Source organism: Balaenoptera ricei, chromosome 1 (genome assembly GCF_028023285.1).
Source record: "Balaenoptera ricei isolate mBalRic1 chromosome 1, mBalRic1.hap2, whole genome shotgun sequence".
NCBI lineage: Eukaryota > Metazoa > Chordata > Mammalia > Artiodactyla > Balaenopteridae > Balaenoptera > Balaenoptera ricei.
Window position 1 is genome coordinate 57,886,789 of NC_082639.1, and position 22,772 is coordinate 57,909,560.

The window sequence follows — 22,772 nt, forward strand, 5'->3', positions numbered from 1 at the left end:
CAGTGGGTTTGGAGTTTCATTCGTTTGGCCTCTACCGAGCTTTATACAAACCCTTTCGTTATTTCCTTTACCTGAAAGCTCTGGTTCTCAGACTTCAGTGTGTGTCAGAATCACCTGGACAGCTTGTTAAAACACTTAAATTGCCGAATCCCATCCTCATAGTTTCTGGTTCAGTAGGTCTGGTGTAAGACCTGAGTATTTGCATTTGGTGATGCTGATGCCGCTGATTCAGAGACCGTGGCTTAGAGTGGGATGCTCTGAAAATACTTTAACTTGACTTTCTGCTTTTCAGAGTTATCTTATAATTGAATTATAAGAATTCATTTTTATTTCTTTTCCTCCATATTTTGAAGTAAAGTTTGTATCCATTTCACCCCATTATTATTACTAATATTTTCATCCAGTCATATCCAAGGTCTTATCTATCATTAATTCATGCATCCTCACAGTACTCCCCTGAGATGGTTAATTGGTTGTGACTGTGTTTTATGACAGAAACCAGAACAGTTAACCCAAGAAGGTAAATCTAGAAAATGGATATAAAATCTGTGTTACTAGATCTTATTCATGTTTTATGTTATTTTTAAAATAGGAGATTATGGTGGGCTCCATGTTTCAAGCAGAGATTCCAGTTGGCATTTGTAGATACAAAGAAAATGAAAAAGGTGAGTTATTAGTAAATTTACTAATTTATAGCTGAATTCATGCTTTTGAATTGATGAACTGTTTTTATAATGGGATAAGAACATGACAGTTTGTTACTCCACTGATTTATGAAAGAAGACCTCTGCACCAGTATCTGTAAGAAATACGTTTTCTGTTTCTCCACTTCTGTCCATAGAAGTCTAGCCAAAAAAGAAAGAAAGAAAAGTGAATGCTTCTTTAGTATTAGATTATTAGATGACTTAAAACATTCCAACTTTTAATTTTTTTTCATATTTTAAGTACTCTGAAAAATATGCCCTTTTATAACCTTTATGATTTATATTTTAAAAGGTTATTTTGTTTCAGTGGAAGCTGTTGGACAGGTTTAAAAAAAAACAAGTAAACAGCTGATATAAAAAGTTAATTTGCTTCTGAAACTTTTAATATTACTAAAATTGAGTATTTTGATGTTTGCGTATTTAAAATACTTTGGAAAAACAACTTGTATACTTAAATTTTACATGGTTTTTTTCATTATTTTGTCTAAAAGTGCTAAGGTAAGCCACAAATAATAAATACTTAACAAAAACAGAATACTTGAAGATTTTTTTTTAAGTCTATTTCAGATTATCCACTTTGGGAGAGTTCCAGAATGAGAGAGTGTGTGTGTGTGCACGCGCGCACGTTTAATGAGTTTTCATGTGCAGTGTGACATCACTCAATGCTAGAACTCTTTCATCATTCTTTATTTCAGTTTTCTTTTTCCACACTTCACCTTACATATGCAGAGCCTTTGGGAGTTGTAGAAGTCGTCTTGTTTGTTTTCTTTTTTAGCATTCCCTCCAAAAACTTAATTTATATTCTAAGTATGCACCTGCTTTCAGGGCAAAGCAGCAGATCAGAAGCAGTTAAGGGAGCACCACAGGCTAGTAAATTCTAGTGACAGTAGAAATGTTTTAACACAACAGTAATAGCTTTCAAGTTAATTTCTGCAACATACAGGAATGTTAAAGGTATCAATATGGAGTGACCTTGTTGTATATTGAAATTCTGTGCACAGTGTTTGTGAATACATTGTAATTGTGTGCAAAAATGAATGATCCATTGGCTTTTGTATTTTTTTATATGTGGCAAGTTAATATTATGGCTAAAGATGGTTTTAATTATCTCTTAATATGTTTATCTTTTATTTTAATATGTTTGCATTGTCAGATATCACAGTGAATAAGTGATCACAATCTCCAATTTTGATTTACTGTTTTCCATTTTAACATTTTAGAAAGCAATTTTATGTGTGTGTATATATATATATTTTTTTCTTTCTTTTTTTTCCAGAAAAGCTGTGGTTTATGAAGCTTTCTCACTTTGAGAAATTTAAGCGTGTTATATCGTATGAGGATCAGATGCATTTACCAGGGTTACTGCCTTAGAGGAGTCACTATGGTTCAGGCCCTTTCCTCATCTTTGTAGTTCTAGGAATTCAAACTTTGGTCATGATATCAAGAATTCGTCTCCACTTAGGTTAACCTGTGCACACAGACCAAATTCTTGTAAAACTATTAGGTAAACCACACTGTTAGAAATAAAACTGTCAAAGGGATAGTGCTGATTAGTGCCTTTTTTCCTTACAGTGAAAGTTTCACAGGGTATTTTTCATCAGTTTGGTGATCACATTCAAAAGGGAGAGCATTTGGTTTGGGTGATTTTGATAACAGTGCCACAAAACTTAAGATATCTTGACATCTGAACTGTAAGGGATTATTCAGCAGTTGGATTAGAATTTTTCATTGCTAAAAGGAAACCCTATTACTGAGTATCCTAAAGAGACATTAACTTTTTCTCTTAAATGTATGTAAATGATCATTTATACTCAATGAGTGTATTATAATCATTTGTTTATTCATCTTTGTATCCTTAATACCTTGGGAGATCCTTTTCACGTAAGACTTTGTAAACATTTGGTAGCTGAGTTATTAGGTGGGTGCAGATAGTGTAAACAGAACGTATGTGGAGTCAGTAAACTTGAATCAGTATCTAGGCATTTGGCCATGGACGTGTTACTTAACTACTACTTTTTTCTCGTCTGTAAAATAGCAATCACCTATTTATTTATGAAGCTCGTTGCGAGGATTTACATGTGATGTTTTTATGTGTAGTGCTTAGCGGCATAGTGTTTGGCATATAGAAAATGGTCAGTAAGCGGCATTAATATCCAAAAGGTGATTACTCTTACCCTTATGTTTAGGTTTTATTATTCAGATTTTCAGAAAGTATAAATTTATGCTCTTTTGCTTGCAGGTGACAAAAACTGAGTTCAGTCAGCTTTAGCAAAAAAGAATTTACCTGTTTGCTTTACTGGGAAGTTCTGGCTAGTCTGGCTTCAAATAAAACTGGATTCGGGATTTTTATGATATCAGGTGTCTCTCCTCCCCCTCTTTCCTTTATTGTCAGACAAGCTAGGATGGCTACTGGGAGCTCATGACTTATACTTCTCACTATTCTAGCCAGGAACCAGGAAAAATGAGAACTTCCGCATCCCCCTTTGCTCCAGCAAAGGTCCTAGAGCGAGCCTCTATTGACTCAGCTTGAGTCTTACCCAACCAGAAGTAATTACTGTGAGCCAAGAGATGAGTGCGTACTCAGGCTTGCCCTGGCTCGTTTATCTCTTGGGGCTCCAGGGAGCAGTGTCAGCCCTGCTCAGACTGTATGAAAAGGGTTTAATTCCCAAAAAAGTGCTGGGCATATGAAAAACATGATTTTTAAAGTTACATGGGTGTTTTGTTTCTCCCATGTACTAAAAACTGAGTAAACGCTGCAGCTTCGTGATAATACTAAATAATTAGAATACTTGGTAAACATCTTACAATGCACAGGACCCCTTTCCCCAAACTAAGAAGTATCTGGCCAGAGGTGTCAGTAGTGCTGAGATTGAGAACCCTTTACTAGATTAGCTGAGAATTAGATGAACTACTTAGGAAAAAAAGTCAAGAGAAAGGAATAAGGTATTCTCAGATTTTCATGCTTGCATGACGTAAATTTTAGAGTAAGTAAACGTTGGCTAGGAATTATGAAGCAGTGATTAGCAAAGGACCAGGTGAATTGTTGTTTCTAATGAACATTAGACGAATTATTGATTCTTAAGTTGCTTACTGAAAAATGAACACATGTATTACCCTTAGTTGATAACAATAATACTGTTGAAACAGGCAGTTCAGTTAATCTACACATAGGAAAAGCTCAGCGAGACAACTTAAAATTCATGTCATTAATCACAGTGCGACCTTTTAAGAATGTGGAAATCACTATTATAAACCACATTATTACACCTTGCTGATTATGTTTCAGCATTTTCATTCTCATAATATATTGATTAGGTAGAATTTTTACTTGGGCATTGAAAATGGAATGACACCTTTTTTTTTAACAGAAACTGGAGGTGTATAAATATCTTCATTTATTTATTCACGTTTATTCTTATTCACTAGGAATTTCCCAGATTGCAGAAGTTTTTGATTTTGTGGTGGTAGTTTCTCAGTTTTCTACATTTGTCATCTCCATTCCCACCCCCAACACACATATAATGAACTTTGTTAAATTATTTTGAACTCGTTTTTGCTTATCTGACACACTTACTTTGATTACTTAAAATACCATAAAAAGCACTTCCCCAGTTAACAACCTGTGTTAATATACTAGGTGAGCTCTTGCCTTCTGAGACTCTTTCATTTATTTATAATCATTTGTAAATTGTATCTTTCAGTAGTATAAGGTGGATATATTTATGGTTGCTTTTTAAAAGTTCTAATATTTAGGCTTGGTAATTCATTAGAATGAAATAGTTTCAGAAGATGCTGTTACAATTCAGTGATTGTGATCTTTCAAAATCCAGCATGTTCATGAAACTTGAAAAGACTTTTTTCCTTCTGTTGCTGTCATATTTATAGAGGTTCATGTCATATTTATAGAGATTATTTTTCCTCTGTATTTTCGTGTGTTTTATCATAATGGTGTTCTTCCTGAATTTCTGATCTCTTGGCGTTTAGTCATTCTATAGTAGATATTTAATAAATATCAACTGTGTTGCCTTTTTTATTTAGATCATAGTCAAAAGTCATATTTAGAGTGTAAACTTAACTGGAAAGTAATTTGGTCTGTTTCTGGAACCAGTTAAGGCAGTATGGTTTATTCTCTGAGAATGCTAATTGTTCTCACCTCATTGTCATTTTTAGTATATGCATTAAATGAAGTATCATATTCTCAGGGTTAGCCTATCTGGCTGCTAGTCACAGTTCTAGGAACCTGGCTTGTCATTTGGCGCCATCTGGTGATGTTTGTGTACTCAGTTTAAATAAGCATATCTCTGTGTCCTGTGACTTGGGACTTCCAGATTGATTCCAGAAGTATCTCTCAGGTAGTTTGTGCTTGTTTCATAGGCTCAACATGGGGTATCTAACTGGGAGAATACTGGGGACTCAGGGATCCACCCTCCGTTGTCTTCTTCCTGAATCAGGGTTTCCTTGTAAGGCATTGTCCGTCTCCCACTCCCACTCCAAGAATATAAGAACTCTGGTATGCTCCCTTTGGCAAATAAAGGCTGAGCGCAGACCAGAAATCAATAGCAGTATATCCAAATTCACTTTATCGTGGGAGTTTTATTGTATTTACAGTTTGGAGTTTTACTAGGATTGTACCAACAGGTTAGAAAAGGAATAAGGTTTATTACTAAGGAAAAATTTAAAGTGTATGTGTGTAGTGGCAGGGGAGTGGGTGGGGACAAGGTAATTTATATGAAAACACTTAACATAGTACCTGGTATGTAGGAGATGTACCTTTGTTAGCTGTTAATTCCTTTTCATAACACAAGGAAGTTTGACACTGTCAGCTGTACTTTGTCTCTTAAATTCAGAGTCTTTGTCCAGCTGGCTCCTTTCTACTGGCATTTAAGTGATTATGTCTCATGCCTTTAAAAACCAACAAACAAGCAAAACCAAAAACTTTCTTCAGCTATGCTTCCTCTCTAGCTACTGTACTGCTCTGTCTCCTCCCTCACCATGGAACTTTTCAGGAGAGTTTTCTACTTTATTTCTTCACCTTCCATTTCCTCTTCATTCCTCTCCAGTATGGCTTTGGCTTCCATCTCTGCACAGAAACAGTTCTTGAAACATTCCCCTCCTTGTTAGTAAATCCAGTGCACCTTTTCAATTTTCATCCTGCTTGTTTAACAGCATTTAACCAATCTATTACTCTCTGAAACATTTTCTTCCCCTTGCTGCTGTGGTGCCACACTTTTGATATTTCTTCTGTCTTGTGACTGTTCCTTCTTAATTTTGTCTGTGTTTTCATCTTCCTGTCGTTAAGGATTCCACAAGGCTCTCATCTTAGTTTCTCCTCCATTCTTTCATTTTTAAAATTTTGATGAAATTGGGGCTTCAATCTTATTATAATGGAAATTCTGATGAAACCTAAATGCTTTTTTAAAAAAAGTAATGACTTGTTTTATGAAAATGATTTATGCTTATGACAATATATTTTCAAGCATCATGGAAAAGTACAAAGATGTAAGAAAAAATTGTCCCAAATCCTACCACCAAGAAATAAGCAGTGTTACTCAGTTCTCAACATTTTGGCTCTAAGTATGGGTTATTTGTTCAGTGATATGTTTTAACACAAACTCTATCAATTTTTGGCATTATTTTTAACATTATATTTTACTAATTTAGTATATGAAAATGATGATCAGCTCCTGTGGGACCCTGAGTACTTACCGGAAGACAAAGTGATTGTATTTCTTAAGGATGCATCTAGAAGGACAGGTGATGAGAAAGGTGTAGAAGCAATTCCTGAAGGATCTCACATAAAAGACAATGAACAGGTACATGAATAAGAAATAACTTACAATATTCCCAAAGTATATTAACCACATACATTTATAAGTTTAAGTGCTGTCACATTTAGTGCTATTCTATCCACCAAAATTCCTTTACAGATGGTCCCTGACTTAACGAAGGTTCAGCTTAAAATTTTGTGACTCTATAATTGTATGAAAGCAGTATTCGTTCAATAGAAAGCATACTTCGAATTCTGATCTTTGCCCAGGCTAGTGTTGAATATCTCTTGTGATGCTGGGCAGTGGAAGAGAGCCACACCTCCCGGTCAGCCACGTGATCATGAGGGTAAACAACTGATACAACCATTCTGTACCCATACAACCATTCTCTTTTTCACTTTCAGTGCAGTATTCAGTAAATTACATGAGATATTCAACACTTTGTTATAAAATAGGCTTTGTGTTAGATGATTTTGCCCAGCTGTAAGCTGATGTAAGTGTTCTGAGCACATTTAAGGTAGGCTAGGCTAAGTGATGGTGTTCAGTAGGTTAGGTGTATTAAATGCATTTTCAGCTTACAGTATTTTCAACTTAGGATGTGTTTTTTGGGACCCACTGTAAGTAGAGGAAGATCTGTAATGTCATCAACAGGGAGTCTCGGGTTTATAATCAGCATAAGATATGTAGTATTGAGACACTCATTGGTATGACTTCAGCTCAAATTAAAATTTTGATATTTTATTTTGCCTGTATATATTTTTTTATTAGGCTTTCTGAACTTCCTTTGCATATCCCATAGAATCTGTGGATATCATCAAGTTGGGAATACCTGTCTGGGATAATGTTATTCTGTATATAATAGAACAGTGCCTACCATGAACCTAATAGCAGCATTATATACTTTTTTGCCTTTTTCACCAGTGTTTTTCTTTTCTGATTTGTTTTAAATTGTCTTTGAAGAGGAACCCCAAAAAACCAAAAAGAAGGGACTTGTGATTATTATAAAATGATTTCTTTTTATTTATAAATTCCTAGAGTACCATGGCCACCAGTAGAGTATTTGCTTATCCATTATCTTCTACATATTCAGAGGCAGTTAATTATCAGGAATGAATTATGTTTGTTTTTCTTTAGTGTTCTTTATGTTGCATTTACTAGAATTATTTGTCCTCCAGAAAGGATGAAAACACTGGATTCTGGAAAAGACTTTACTCTCTTAAGAAACTGTACCCTTGAATTGTTCATAGTCCAGGTTACATACTGAAGCCTTTTATTTTTCTAGGCATTATATGAATTAGTTAAATGCAATTTTGATACAGAAGAAGCATTAAGAAGATTAAGATTTAATGTAAAAGCAGCTAGAGGTAAGCATAAATACTAATTTTTTATTTGTTTTCATGATATAGCAGAAATTTAAAATTTAAGCTTTTCAGTTTACCTAGGTATATCCTAAATTTAATAATACTAATCTCTGAATTCAGTAAATATTTGCTGGATAACAACTTATTATAACTTGTTAAATAACTTGTATATAACACAAGTGTTACACAAGGCATTATGGGGAATGGGGTTAATATTGGCCCTTCCTTTGTGGGAAAATAAGGCCATTTAAATAAAAATATATAATGCCTTTCAATTTCAAGGCATTTTTATAAACATTTTCCTATTTGATCTTGGTAATGATCCTGTGCGCTAAGTAAGGCGAAAGACGTTAGCTTCACTTTAAAACTGATGAGAACTGAGGTCTCTTAGCTGAGGCAAGCATAATTCATAAATAATGAAGCCAAAACTAAAATCCAGGTTTTTCACTTTTTTACTCCAAACTGGCTCCCACCCCACTTCACTAAGAGTACTGTTTATATATCATTATGTAACAAATGAAAGATCATTCATTCAACAGAATTGGAGGGCCTACTAAATCGTGGGGACATAACTATAAACTAGGTCCCTGACATCACGGTGCTTAGAGCTTAGGTAGTAGGGAAGCTGAAAAATAGTTACGAGTTCTTCCAAGGAGAATTAGAGGGCGCAATCCAAACTTATTGCAGTGGGACTTAACCTAGTTGGGGGAAAGAGTGAGGCTGTTAAAGAAAGCTTCTAGAACAAATTGATATTTTTACTGGGCTGTAAATAGCTAGGTGAAAGGGGGTTGAGGTAAGAGGCAGGAAATAACTCTAGACAAAGGGAAGAGCATGCACAAAGTCTCTAAAGTAAGAAAGAACATAATGAATTTAAGGAATTGAAAGGTAGCTGGTTTAGTTGGATCATAAAGAATAAAGGGGAAATGGCATAAGTTGAGGTTGGAGAGTCAGGGACTAAATCATCCATTATTAAATAAGGAGTTTTTGTCACTATCTTTTTCAGCCATCAATAATAGAACTCAGGAGTAAAATACTTCCCTCATTGTTACCAGAAAGTTACATTTTTATTTACAACTTTGTTTGTTATATGCAGCATTTGGGAGAATATTGCTTAACAGTTTCCCCTCCTTCCCCCGCCCCCCAATTTTGTCAGAGGAATTATCTGTTTGGACAGAGGAAGAGTGTAGAAATTTTGAACAAGGGTTGAAGGCCTATGGAAAGGACTTCCATTTGATTCAGGCTAATAAAGTAAGTGATGATATATGTTGTCTCTTTTATTAAAAGAAATTTAGCTAACCTAGATTATATTAAATCTTCTATTATGTTTTCTAATGTTAAAGGTTCAATAATGAATATTTTAATACACTGGTATTTAGAAAATTATAATAAGCATGCCTAGACTTCCTGGCATGTATTTGCCAAGTGACTGTTCTCAGTGTATGATATTGGAAGCCTTTAAGAATTAGACGTTTATAAATATGTTCATCTGCTTCTGGATGGGATGTGTGTATACACTGTAATTACTTAAAGCTATTTTCCACAAACTTGTTACAGATTTTTTTTAGGAGGGTCTTACTTGGAAACTTTAAAGCATTTTTACCATGACATTATTTATAATTTTAAAATGTTTTTTACATTTGCTTAAGTCCTAAGTGGTCTAAAATCAGATACTTAATACTTAATTTGGTTTTAATTAAGATTTAATTTTCCAGAAGAATATCTCAATAAGTCAGCTTTATTATACATTATATAATTTTATAATTTGACAATTTAGCATAATTTATCATGCCATATGGATAATATCAATCATACAGTGTCAATGTATACCCAAAAAACCTTCATAAGTACTTGCAAATTTATTTTTAGGTTTAATTCTCTTAAACTGAAATCAGGTAAGATTTTTAATAGTAACTACACAATTATAGAGAATAGAAAAATGTGTTCCTAGGGGAAATTAGGACAGGCAAAAGTAAAATCTCAGAAAGTAAATATAGGAAATTAAGTAATTTCTAGGTTTATAAATATCACATTTTTAGCAAATATAAATGACAAGGAGCTTGGCTTTACATGTTTCCTTAAAGATGGTTTGTAAGATATGTGATGGCTTATCTAGGATGATGCTGAAAGTATCTGGGCTTACGTGGGCTTGCTTCTGAGGCTCAAATAGTCTGTCATCACATTCTCCTTTTTTATACCTCTGGATGTGATCCGATGGTATTCACTTGATTGTTTCAACACATATTTAACAGTATCTATTTTATGTTCCATAAATAAAATAGTTGCTTACAAATCCTGTGAGTTCATTTTTCTCAATTTTCTTGTTCTTTAGTTTATTCTTGATTATTTTGTTGAATTTTGGTATTTGACATCAGACATAATAAATAAGAGAGAAATTTTGAGTCTTAGCATTGATGTGAAAGGTGTATCTAAATCATCTTAATGTTGTATCCGACATTAAGGTGGTGTATCCAAATCATCTGATAATTTCCAATATAGTGAATACTCTATGAAAGGAGTGTATTATGCTAATGACTGTTTCATGTAATGGCCATGCATGTTTCTGATTTTAAAAAAAACAAATTGTCTCATGGTTGAAAGGGACAACGTTTTGGGAAAGAGTTTTCTAGCATTCCTGCTTGAATTCGAACACTATTGACCAAACCATGCTGGATTATCTGTGGAGGGACCCTTGGGATGATGTAACTGGCTGATGTAACTGGCAGGAGCAGTCCTTTTTTAAGGAATAAGAACTTACTAGGTGACTTAAAACTATTAGCCAAAAAAAGTCTTAACATAATATTGAAAATAAGACCTTGATTTCTTTATAAATATTTGGGATGGTGATATTTCAGTGTTACAGAAGTCATCTGACCTATACCTAGTACACTAGTTGTTCCAGTGAACAAAGGGAGGACAATAATTCTTAAGAAGGAGAAGACATTGAAGTCCAGTGAAAACATTAAGGCTTTGTTTTTACACTTGGAATTGAAGTTTGGATCTTAATCGTAGGTTGTATTATGTACAATTACTTAATTGAGGATTTTTCATAATAATGTTAACTTTGCATGCCACAAAATGTGTTTGTAATTTTTGCTTTCAGTAACATACAGTTGACTTGACAATTGTCTACTAGAAATAAGATTCTAAAAAGGAGGCAAAAAACAGCTTGAGAAGATGACTGGGTTTTTAGTTTTTGTTTTTAAAGCCCTGATAGCTTTGTCTTAAAGCAACATGGGCCAGAGTCATAAAGTGCAGTCAGAGGGGCAGAAAGAAAAATATATGTCGCATAACAAAATAAGGATGTCATAAAATTGACCTTAGGTGCAGTCAGTCCCACCAGATACCTTCTTCAGAATCAGAAATTTATGAGTTAAAGCATATTGTCTTGCATCCCAAACACTCATTCAGATACCTTTTTTCCTTTTTAACTCCCAGTATTTTATATGCATCAACCCTACCAGCTCTCTAAGCAAAGTAGCAAAAAAGGGAATTTTTGTCAACATCAGTTGCCAATCTCATATGTTTAGTATTAGTAAAGGGAGCCATTCAGTTGCCCAAATAAGTATAGCACAGTAAGCCACTGGAGTAATTTAGTAAACAGAGTATTAGCATTACTATAATAGCTTTTAACTCACTGGGGAATACTTTCAGCCTTTCTAGAAAGTAAGTAACTGAGTCTGGATCAGTGTTGGGATTAGTAAGAGAATCCTTTAAATGGGAATTTAAAGGCAGTCTCCCTAGGCGTTCTGTGAGTAAAAGTATTTGCAAATTGTTTATAACATTAATTTTAATTCAAATGCCACTTCCAGACATTTTCAATAAAGGGGTATTTATTTTTATAGTAAATGAACATATGATAGTCTCTTTAAAAGCATAATGCTATTGACATATATACACTACCAAATGTAAAATAGATAGCTCGTGGGAAGCAGCTGCATAGCACTGGGAGATCAGCTCCGTGCTTTGTGACCACCTAGAGGGGTGGGATAGGGAGGGCGGGAGGGAGACACAAGAGGGAGGAGATATGGGGATCTATGGATACATATAGCCGATTCACTTAGTTATACAGGAGAAACTAACACAGCGTTGTAAAGCAACTATATTCCAATAAAGATGTTAAAAAAACAATTAAAAGGTTAAAAAAAAAAGCATAATGCTAAATATCTGAAGACCTGTTGCCAGTGTATTATTTTTCTTAATCGGAGTTTAGAAAGAGTAATTTTTAACACGGCTGCTACAGTGTTGTATTTTATTAGTGGTATTATGTATTACTTAAAGACCAGCTAAATTTGTTTTCAAAATTCAAGTATTTTTCATGAGATAACTCCTTTAAGGAGGAGATACTTGTTAAAAACAAGTATTTGTTTCTTGTAGGTTCGAACAAGGTCAGTTGGTGAATGTGTAGCATTCTATTATATGTGGAAAAAATCTGAACGTTACGATTTCTTTGCTCAGCAAACGCGATTTGGAAAAAAGAAATATAATCTTCATCCTGGTGTCACGTGAGTCTATTTTTTCTTTTGAGTCATATTTTTGCTAAGCTTTTCTAAATTTTTCTTGAGAAAATTGTAATTTTTAGAATCTTCTTTCTCTTAATAGGATAAAAGTTTACATTAGTTTCAATTTATCCATTTACTGACATCTTCATAGGGCATTTAGACTTTTCAGTGTCTTATAAATACATTGTAAACTACAGTTCATCTTATTTGAGACAGCAAATTTATCAAAGCGAATGTTAAGAGTGTATGTTTTCAGTAGTATTCCTGAGAGGAAATGGATCAGAACAGCTGTGAAGGCATGTTTTTGTTAAATTCTATTCCATTCAGTATAAGCACATACAGTTTTAATCTAATAACACGGAGAGAGAGCAGTAAGAATAGAAGAGACTATCTTTTCTAAAACTTATAGGGCCATATGCCTAATAGAGGCCCTTTAAAGAGGAAGGGAAATTAATATTTTTCCTTTCCCAATCTATTTTTGATTCTGGGAACCAAAATCAGATTTGGATATAGATGATATCAAAGGGAAAAGACATAGGGATATAATAAATCAGGTAAAATTGCATTTTCTTTTTTATTACCAAGTTTTTTATAGAGAGAGGTGCACATGTGCATGATGACTTCCCTTTCCCTAAATATTCTGAAACCTTTTCCTCTAACAAATAATATTTAGTAAGTAATGCACCTTTAGCTAACGCCCAGTGATAGAGGGAGTATAGTTTATTATATCCTCTTTTTAAGCAAAATGCCTTATATGTCTAATCCATTCCCCATGCACCAAATTCTCTTAGCTTCATTCAGTCTAGCTGTGGAATGAAACACTGTTCCTACTCCCACTAGCAATTTGTTACTTAAATATATAGTACATAGAGTATTGAACCCTTCATTTCACTTGAGTTGCTCTAAAATGCTGATGAATTGTGGTGGTGGAATTGACTTTACCATATACCAATTAACTTTGCCAATACCTTGAGTATTCCCTAATGTTTATGGAATAAAAATAATGCAAAGTTGTGACTTCCTTTGGTCACCATGCACCACTAAAGTTCTCTAGCCTGGCCAAATAACTGCCTTTGGAAGATGTGCTTATATGCATATTTGCTTGTGCTTTTCAAACTCCTAGGCTGCACTATTTCTTGGTCATGTTCATTTACAGGTGTCTCTGCTGGTCACTTCCTTGGAGGATCAAACACTCTAAAATCCAAAGCAAAATTATCTAAAAGGGAATAAATGGGTATGATTGCCCCTGGAAGTCATGAGACATTGGACTCTGTGCCTCATTCCCCCTTGTTCAAATCTCATAATGAGTAGAATTTTATATATAACAGTATTCCAAATTTTAAATAATTGCTTCCTGTTATCAATTTATAGTTAAATATGTATTTATTGGTAGTGTTGAGGCACAGTGATGTAGAACTAGATACAACTATCTAGTCTTCAGAGTATATCTTAAAATAGTCAGTTTTCAAGCTATTCTATAGGGAAAAGCAATAGTAACATCTTTCATTTTTTTCACCCATTTCAGAAATAATGTTCACACACGAACTACAGTCAATCTGTCGTCATCAGCAGTAAGAACATAAGAATTGCCATGCTGGGTCAGACCCCTGGTTCATCCAGTTTTCTCTTTCAGAAAGCATCACCAAGGGAAGTGTTGTGGGCTGGCTTAGTTGGTCCTCTGTGATGTCAAGCTCAACAGGTTAGGTAGGGATGTGCTGCCAAACATTTTAGTTTTTCTAATAATCTCTCCGTACTCTCCGTAGCTTCTGAAAACTTTTTGAAGATACTTAACATTTGTAACCTTGATTCTCCTTAAGGTTTAAGTATTCTGTAGGTGGAGTAGTCTCAGTTAAAAGTAATCCCGTATCTTCTGTTTTCTCAGGCTTTAAGAGTTAACAGCATGTTCCCTGGTGTTATGGTAGGAAGTGAAGAAATGCTTTTCCCCCTAGACAAGAATACTGTGTTTTTGTAGGCTTCAGTTATATCCCCTCCCGGGTCTTTTATAAAGTTTTTTGTTTTTTGTTTTTTTAACTGAAAACTAATTTTTTTACTCCGTCTCGTCCCTTTTAGCTGTGTTAAATCTCCTATAAGAAGCCATGACCAGACTGTATATTCCAGATGGGGAGAAATTGTGGTTTTCTGTAGGCATGAAGATATTTTTCTAGTTTGCTTCCAGGACCTTCTCTTTCTATTAATAGTTGCACTTTAAGTGACCACACAAAACATTAAGTTAATACCTTTAGACAAAAATTGGACTGAATTTTAAAATTTTCCTCCTTAGTCAGAATCCATAGTTAAGAGCAGATTATCCTGAAAGTTATTTGCTCATTTTTCTGCTACATTGTTACCTTCCATTTGTTCACCAGAATGAAGCACATTGCCACTTTTCTGCCTATAAATGACCTTTGAAAGATCCTACTGTGGATTCTGTCTATTCACTACCTACCTGGAAGAATTGGTAGCCATATACAAATTGGAGATTTTGCTGTAACAGCCTTGCAAATAATTTTTTTCGAAGTAAAAATTAACTCAGTGTAACTCGAACTATTTGAATGCTACTCCAGCCTCCTGTACGGTCTACCTGACTCTTCCTTTCTTAAGCATTCTGGATGCCATTAACCTTTAAGAAATAATAGTAATAAGTCTTTCACGATATCATTGTTATATTCAGAAATTTAAAATAATTTTGATATCTAGTCAGTTCTAGCTTCCTTTGCGTGGCTTTTAACATCCTCCATTACCCATTCCCACTATGCCAAATTTATTTCCAACAGTTCTTCCTCATGCATCATCTGTTTCTGTTAGCTTTAGCTTCTGAAGTCCCTTTGGCATTGCATTCATCATGCTCATTCTGTTTCTGTGTGATTTGTTACACAATTGTTCTGTAATGGTGAGTGACATAAAGCCAAAGAGATCTTAAAAGACCATGAAATTTCATTCCCTCCATTTATAGATGAGGAAAATAAGGCCTAGAATGTTAAATTGAGTAGTTCGTGGTCATATATGTTTCTTTGATATGTGTTAGTTTGTACTCTTAACCTGTTGGAAGCTTCTTGAGGTCAGATTCTACATCCCTATATTATAAACTACACGTTTATAATGTATGTCCCTGTATATAAACTACAACGTGATCCCGTAGTTTGAGATTAAAACTATAGTTACTCGTCCGTTCTAGACTGTTAGCACAGACTTTCAGTGAAGTCCCAAGCCCTTCCATGCTTTCCTTCTTGTCCACATCCTTGCTTACCCTGCTCACGAAATTCTAAAAGATAAGATTTGCCTTACTATTTCTGTTATTCTGAGGGAATTTAAAAATAAATAAGGTATTTTGGTTTTTATTGCACTTCTCCTCTGCACCGTGCACAACTTAGGCACTGGTGGTGCAGTGATCAAGCAGACTTAACTCCCTGCTTTCAGGGAACTATTCCAGCACAGGTGTTGGCAGACTTTTTCTGTAAAGAGCTACAGAGTAAATCTTTTAGGCTTTTGCAGGCGTTAAGTTCTCTTGCAACTACTTAGCTCTGCTATTGTGAAAAGCAGCCATAGACACTATGTAAGTGAATGGATGTGGCTGTGTTCCAGTAAAATACTGTCCACAAAAATAGGTGGCCAGCCCACAGGCCATAGTTTGCTGACCTTTATTCTAGTGACTTAATAGCACTTCATAGTTCATAAAACACTTCGCTACACATATATTATACAACAGCCCTGTGTGGTAGATAGGTCATGTATGGTTACATGCATTTTATAGGTAAAGACACTAGACCTGAGAGAGAGAAGTATTTCGTTCAGATCTTCTAACCTCAACCCAATGTCACTTACCACAAATGTCTTTCCATGCCATACAGTTCAGGAATGACTTAGGGAAGGAAGTAAGCTCACCTCTAACGATATATGGGCAGATAGAGCTGGCAGATAAGCCCAGGAACTTAGTGAGTTTATTATAGCTCAGCTCTAGCAGAAACGTAATATAGAAGGCAACAAGAAGGTAATTCATTATTAGGTCCTAATTTGTCTTTCAGGTATTGCCGTAGCCATCAAATAGTCTTTACGAGCTTTACAATGCCAATCTGTGTCTGTTCAGAAATTCTTCTGTACTCCTTCTGGTTGACATCATCCCTGTCTCTGCATTTACAGATTTTCTTATTTTAGTTGGGCCCCTCTGATCATTTGCCTACAGTTTTTAAAGTTTTAAAACTTCCTATAGGTCTCTAAAGTTTGCTAGGGTAGGGCACTTACATATTTTTCCTACAAACATGTAACCTAAAGGAGCTTTCCATTTAAATGTTCAGATACTGGTGTCATAGATGAGGCACTGGAATAAATGTAAGTGAAAATTAGGATATATTTGCTAATAAAGCCTTCTAAATTTAACCTCAGTCAATTTTAATTTTCAGCTGTTTTTAATATAAGAAAATAATTGTCTTATTATTTTACTCAATTTTAAGGGATTACATGGATCGTCTTCTAGATGAAAGTGAAAGTGCTGCTTCTAGTCGAGCACCATCCCCTCCCCCAACTGCCTCAAACAGTAGTAACAGCCAGTCTGAGAAAGAAGATGGCACTATAAGCAATAGTAATCAAAATGGTAAGCAACCAAAGAAACACTTAGATTTCTTCATAGTGATGGGCACTTTTCTTTCAGTAGCTTGGAAAATTCAGTTTTGGTGTCTCTTAAACTTCCAAAGCAGAACTAAAGTCATAATTGTAAATACCAGATGAAACATAGTATCAGCATACATATATACTAACACACAGAATATGTACAAGTCAGTTGGAAAGAATTCCCATTGATACCACTAAAAAGTAATGTTTAATAAAGTATACTATCAACAGTGACCATTTCTTTTAAGAAATTAAGAAAATAGCATCTGTTTTCTTATCAGGTTGGAATGTCTAGATATAAGTATTCTTGTTAAGTCTTAGACCGAAACTCCAGCCATTTCACATCAGAAATACACAGATATTTATGAAATACTTTCAGAGCTTATAACACTTTATTAGGAAACTGCTTTCAGCATATAAATGAAAAGAAGCAGATAACAAGGGCACTTTTTAAAATATTTTCCTCCTTGATAACATAATAACCTTGAAGGACGAGTAAAGATAAAGCAGGTGTCAGCTTGTGCATTAATATTGTACAGAAACATTCATTTTTGTGTCCATGAAAAAGAGAAGCAAAAAGCATACTAATATGTTTGAGATTCAGATAGTGTTCTTGTTTAAAATATACAGTGGACCAAGGATCACTGAGCTGATCAGTATGACCTAGTCAGAGAATTATCTTGATTTCTACTTCAATTAAAATAGTCTTAAATAAGACCCTTGCTAAGCAGAAAGTAATAAATCCTCCAGTCCTTTTTAGGAGGAAACTGGTGAATTAGAGACAAGCTCTGCCCACCTGCCTTCTGATTTAGCTTTAGGGGAGGGCCAGTGGAGAGTTAACCTCCCCCTGACAGAAACTAGAAGAGGAATACTGTGAAGACTTTGAACTTTGTTCTGATCTTTGCTCTCACACTGGCATTTAATACACTGTGGTGAATATACTTTGTTCATTTAATGACCCCTCTCTATTCCCTCACTACTTCCCCTCTAAGAACAAGCCAAACAAACAAATATTAGGGCCCAGCCATTTCCTGATTCAAGAAGGCTCACTGACATGATTTCTAATGCCAATCACATCCATCCTGAAGTTGAGTAAGAAGCTGAGACTGACCTTGGGACTAGGGGTGGAAACTCAGGGAGGCAGACGGTCGGTAGTACAGTCAGCAGTCAGCCTTCTGTATCTGTGGGCTCCGCATCTGCAGATTCAACCAACTGCATAGCAAAAATATTTGAAGAAAGAAAAAATTCCAGAAAATTCCAAAAAGCAAAACTTGAATTTGCTCTGTGCTGACAGCTATTTACATAGCATTTACACTTTATTAGGTATTATAAGTAATCTAGAGATGATTGAAAGTGCATGGGTCATACGCATTTTTCATGCTGTTTTATTTATATAAGGGACTTGAGCATCCATGGGTTTTGGTATCCGAGGGGGTCCTGGAACCAATCCCCTACAGATGCCAGGGACTACTGTATTTCTGTCTTTTCTTATTTGCTGATAACACCAAATAAATTGTTTCCCTTTCTTTTCCTTCTTTGTTTTTTAACCATTTGATGATAACATGCAGTTAGCCAGGGAAGAGTGTTCATAAGTTACTTACAGATTACTCAGCCCAGAAGCCATTCACATCAGGTACAATTAAGATTTCCAGGTTTTTCAAGGAAAGGAAGGAACTTTGCAACCCAACTGTCTTTCTTTGTAAGGGGCTTTTAATTCATGTCTTGAAAGCTGCTAGTGCTTTTTGACCTAATGAGAGTGTCACCAAGCTTCTTGTGCTTAGTATGACAAAATCACTCCTCCACTGTCATATGGCGCATAATCCCATAAGCATACATGACCTTTGAGCTGGGGAAATAGTATATTTTATTTGACCAAAATGTGTATTTGAGGCTCTCGTTCTTTATAGTGAATATTTTTCAGAAAATTAAATTTAAATTATCTCCATTGGCACATTCTATATTTTACATTAAGTATTTGCAAAATTTCTCCATTTTGCAGTCAACTCTAACATGACCTTTTGTCACTTCATTAGAGTAATTATACTCTTTCTTTTCTCAATCTATTATAAAGGAATTTGTGTTTACTTTTAGCATTTTCAAGTGTATGCTTGGACAGTGCAAGCATTAATTTAACATTATGACAGATTATTTAAATCTGTTTAGATAAATATAGCATATGATCTTTACCCTTAAAGCATAATACCTGTAGATTTACATTAAGAATGAAAACGTCATGTCATCTTGCTTTTTATATATGGCAGTAGAAAACTCAAACTTCTAAAGAAAGAATATAATTTTTTCATGGTTTTAGAAAGTTTTGGCCTTTTTGCTGAATCTGAATAATTCATGCATATCTTTGCTTTAACTCAGCTTATTTAGACTGCTGTGGATCCATTGCTTATTTGTTGCCACGTATAATACCAGCATGCTATTAATATATGCCAAATTCTGTTCTTAATTCTTCACATTTATTAACTTATTTAATCTTCACAGCAATCTTATAAATTTGTTGTTATCCTCATTGTATATGTGATGAAACTGAGGTACAAGAGAGTGTAAATAACATGCCTAAGGTCACACAGCTACTAAAGTAAATAAAGCCAGAATTCAAACCATATGTATACACAGATTTGATACCTCACTTGCTCGATAAAAAGTTATTTTACAGCTGTTTATAGCTGTCTTATAATAGTTTGCAAATTTGGCTTTTTAATATTAGCAGTTTCATTCATGTTTCTTCCAACTTAGGGGTGTCATCTAACGGACCAGGTGAAACATTAAACAAAGAAGACGTGAAAGTTGAAGGGTTACACGTTAATGGACCAACAGGTGGAAGTAAGAAACCACTTCACACAGATATGGATACTAATGGTTATGAAACAGATAACCTTACCACTGACCCCAAAATTGCCCATACGACTGCAAGAAATGAAAGTGATTTTGATGAAAAAAGTGAGAGACCTGCCAAAAGGCGAAGGGTGAACAGCAATGGAAAAGAAAGTCCGGGTTCTTCTGAATTTTTCCAAGATGCAGTCTCACATGGAAAATTTGAAGAACTTGAAAACACAGACGACTAAATTTTAGACTTATTTTACTTTCTTTGGAGTAAATTCTGGTGTGACTAAAGTTTTCAGGGTTGATGGGTTACCTTAAAAAGTTGACTTCCTTGAAGCAGTTGGTTAAAATTTGAAAATTTGAATTGTCCTAACTTTAGTAAATAAGATTTCATAATTCTGCCTTTTGCAGATTTTTTACTTTAAAATTGTGAAGGCCCTTTTAAGGATATATAACAAATAGTTTAGTAAATTTGAAAGATATATCTGTACCTTCTCATTTGATGTATTAATCCTCAAATTTCACTACAAGGTACTTTTTGCTTAGTTTGATGGCAAAGAAGAAAAAAACAAGTTCAAATTTCTGATTAACACCAATTTTTCTGAGTTTCTTGAAATGTCTTTTATAACAGACATTTTTCTTCTCCATACAAATTGAGTTATCATTATTAAGGAAACCCTTATGAATCCTGAAAGTAGTTATGCTAGCATGATTTTTTTATATATAGAAGTTTAAAAATAAACCAAGTCAGGTTTGTATATGTAAAATTGTTGACATCCATGATGTCTTTCCATATTCTTATCTGGGCTTAAGAAATACATTCTGTATTTTTCCAGATTCTTTGTAGCCTTTGGAAGATTTTTACAGTACATATGTCTTGACTGAGCTGTCCTTTCTTAATACAAAAGCTTGTATAATTTTCTTAACTTGTACAGTTGGTAAACTTTTATGAGAGGAATTGATATTCTGAGTCTGTCAGCTTTCATTTTATTTTGCTAAGGTTTTTCTAATGAATTTTTAAGTGTTTGTGTAGTAACTAAGTCATGTTTCTTATATCCAGGTGGTAAAAGCATTCATAAAGGATTGTGAACATTTGTTTTTTTTCAAGTTTCTACTTAAGGACAAATAGTTTGAGAACTCTGAAATTTAAGCATGATACTTAGATCACATAGTTTGTTTTGCATTTGCTATAATTTTCAAAATTATTTTTGAAGCAAGACAAAAGTTTAATGTTGGCTTAAGTGCTTAAATGTATCATGCTGACCAGAATCCTGTTCAGTTATTTTTATATGCATTACAAAATTTCCCGTTTTTGCATTAAATAAACAGGGGAAAAGGTCAAGTGATACTTAGATATTGGCACACACAAGGAGTTGGCAGGCAACAATATTGATTTTATGAGGAAAAAGTGATAAAGTTAGACGTTTTTAGACTTCCAGTTAACAATCCAGCTTTTCAGATTTGATAGTGTATTTCCAAAGTGAAAATAAGATATTCAGCAACCATTGCTCTGTGTGATTACAAATAGGATCATCCATTATTTGCACAGCCTTGCAATAGTGCCATTTTATTTTTAGTGCAAAATTCTTGTTTAAAAAATGTAGTTTTATACAGCTGATAGACCAACCTATATCCAAACTTTTATAAAAGATTATTAACTATTCTTGTTTTATCACACAGGCATACCCCAAATGCTTCTACTGACTCATTTTCAGCCATCAAAGAGCCAATGCCTTTTTAAAATAAATCTTCTGTGGTCTTGTTTTTAATGGCTCAACTGTCTAATGCAACTGAGTAGAGGTTTGCACTGAGAAATTATGGTTTAGGCCTTATCCCCCGAGAAGTATTACTATTAACCTATGTTCAGACTGCTTCCCTCCACCAATGTGAACAACTTTTTCTCCCCAGTGTTAAAAGCCACTTTACAACACTTGACTTCATATGATGTAGATTCACTGTTGTTACATACATATCCAAGTAAATCAAAGTTTTGGATGGAAGTGTTGAGAAGCGTGAACTTCTTGTTGTTTTTGTTTTACCTAGAACATTAATTTATCCAGAATGGCAGCTTTAGCAGATGGTCACAATCCATTTTCTAAATCAGATTTTATTATACGAATCCAAAGTATCCTAGCTCTTTGTCAAAGGTGGTCGATAGAAATAGTGATGATGAACTTTTTTTAAGTTGTTGCAATATTAGAGTTGCCATTTTTACCCTTTTTTTTGAAAGATGCATTTTGTTTGCAGGTTTGTGAAGTTCTTGCAGACTAACAAACATTACAGGAACATTTTAAATAAATTCTCAGGCATGTTTGCAAATACGGCACATGTTGTATACATGTTAGGAAATTTTACTTTTCTTGATCTTTTTAAAGTATGCTTAATGAAAGACATTCCACTATTATAATACATAATGCTCAGCTTTTCATAGAGAAATATTTAATTGTATTTTATGTTTATACAGGTATTTCACACAGTACTTTGTTCTTCATAATGCAGCCACTATAACTTGATAATTCATTGCACTACTTTAAAAATTTTTAGTAATACCATGCATTTAATTTGCTTAAGAATTAGTACATTTCATAACTCTTGAACTCTTGACAAATTGCATTGGGAAAAGAAGGCTTCGTTAATACTTAGTCTCCCTCACCCCATACCTACCCCCAGCAAAGCACTATCTATCTGTCTTCATTTGGAATGGTTTTCTGTTTTATGATGTGCTTTCAAAAGAGTTGAAAATTTGCAACTCAGTTCAACACAAATCTGTTGAGCTTTCAAATGTATTTGAAGTAATATTTAAATAGGCATTTAAAATTATGAATTAGATGTTTTAAAATTTATGCATAGTAATTTTGCACTATTAGGAAATTCCCTTCCCCTATTCCCTGTCTGCCATTCTGAATATGCTTATTAAAATATTTTTTTAAACATATTTGCCTACATAATGCTTTGTCAATGATTTTTATTAGGTTGAGTAGGTTTTAATTATAGATGTTA

General features: G+C 34.2%; 2 protein-coding genes across 10 annotated transcripts in view; one reads left to right on the forward strand and one right to left on the reverse strand.

Moving 5' to 3' along the window:
* Positions 1-22,705, forward strand: part of MIER1 (MIER1 transcriptional regulator) — a 55,298-nt gene extending 32,593 nt beyond the window's left edge. For 8 of the 9 annotated variants that reach the window (XM_059924272.1, XM_059924228.1, XM_059924234.1 and 5 more), the window contains 7 exons: positions 593-665; positions 6,366-6,517; positions 7,755-7,836; positions 8,987-9,081; positions 12,208-12,335; positions 16,781-16,920; positions 19,686-22,705. In XM_059924272.1, coding sequence (XP_059780255.1) covers positions 593-665; positions 6,366-6,517; positions 7,755-7,836; positions 8,987-9,081; positions 12,208-12,335; positions 16,781-16,920; positions 19,686-20,014 — 999 coding nt within the window. In that variant the 3' untranslated portion in view covers positions 20,015-22,705. Of the gene's footprint in view, positions 1-592; positions 666-6,365; positions 6,518-7,754; positions 7,837-8,986; positions 9,082-12,207; positions 12,336-13,857; positions 14,037-16,780; positions 16,921-19,685 lie in introns of those variants that run through there. The other variant, XR_009503486.1, reaches the window with a different exon arrangement.
* The window catches only part of SLC35D1 (solute carrier family 35 member D1), a 75,374-nt gene continuing 70,057 nt past the window's right edge, over positions 17,456-22,772 (reverse strand). The window contains exon 13 of the mRNA XM_059924286.1: positions 17,456-18,149. Within this exon, the coding sequence (XP_059780269.1) occupies positions 18,142-18,149 (8 nt within the window). The 3' untranslated portion in view covers positions 17,456-18,141. The remainder of the gene's footprint in view (positions 18,150-22,772) is intronic.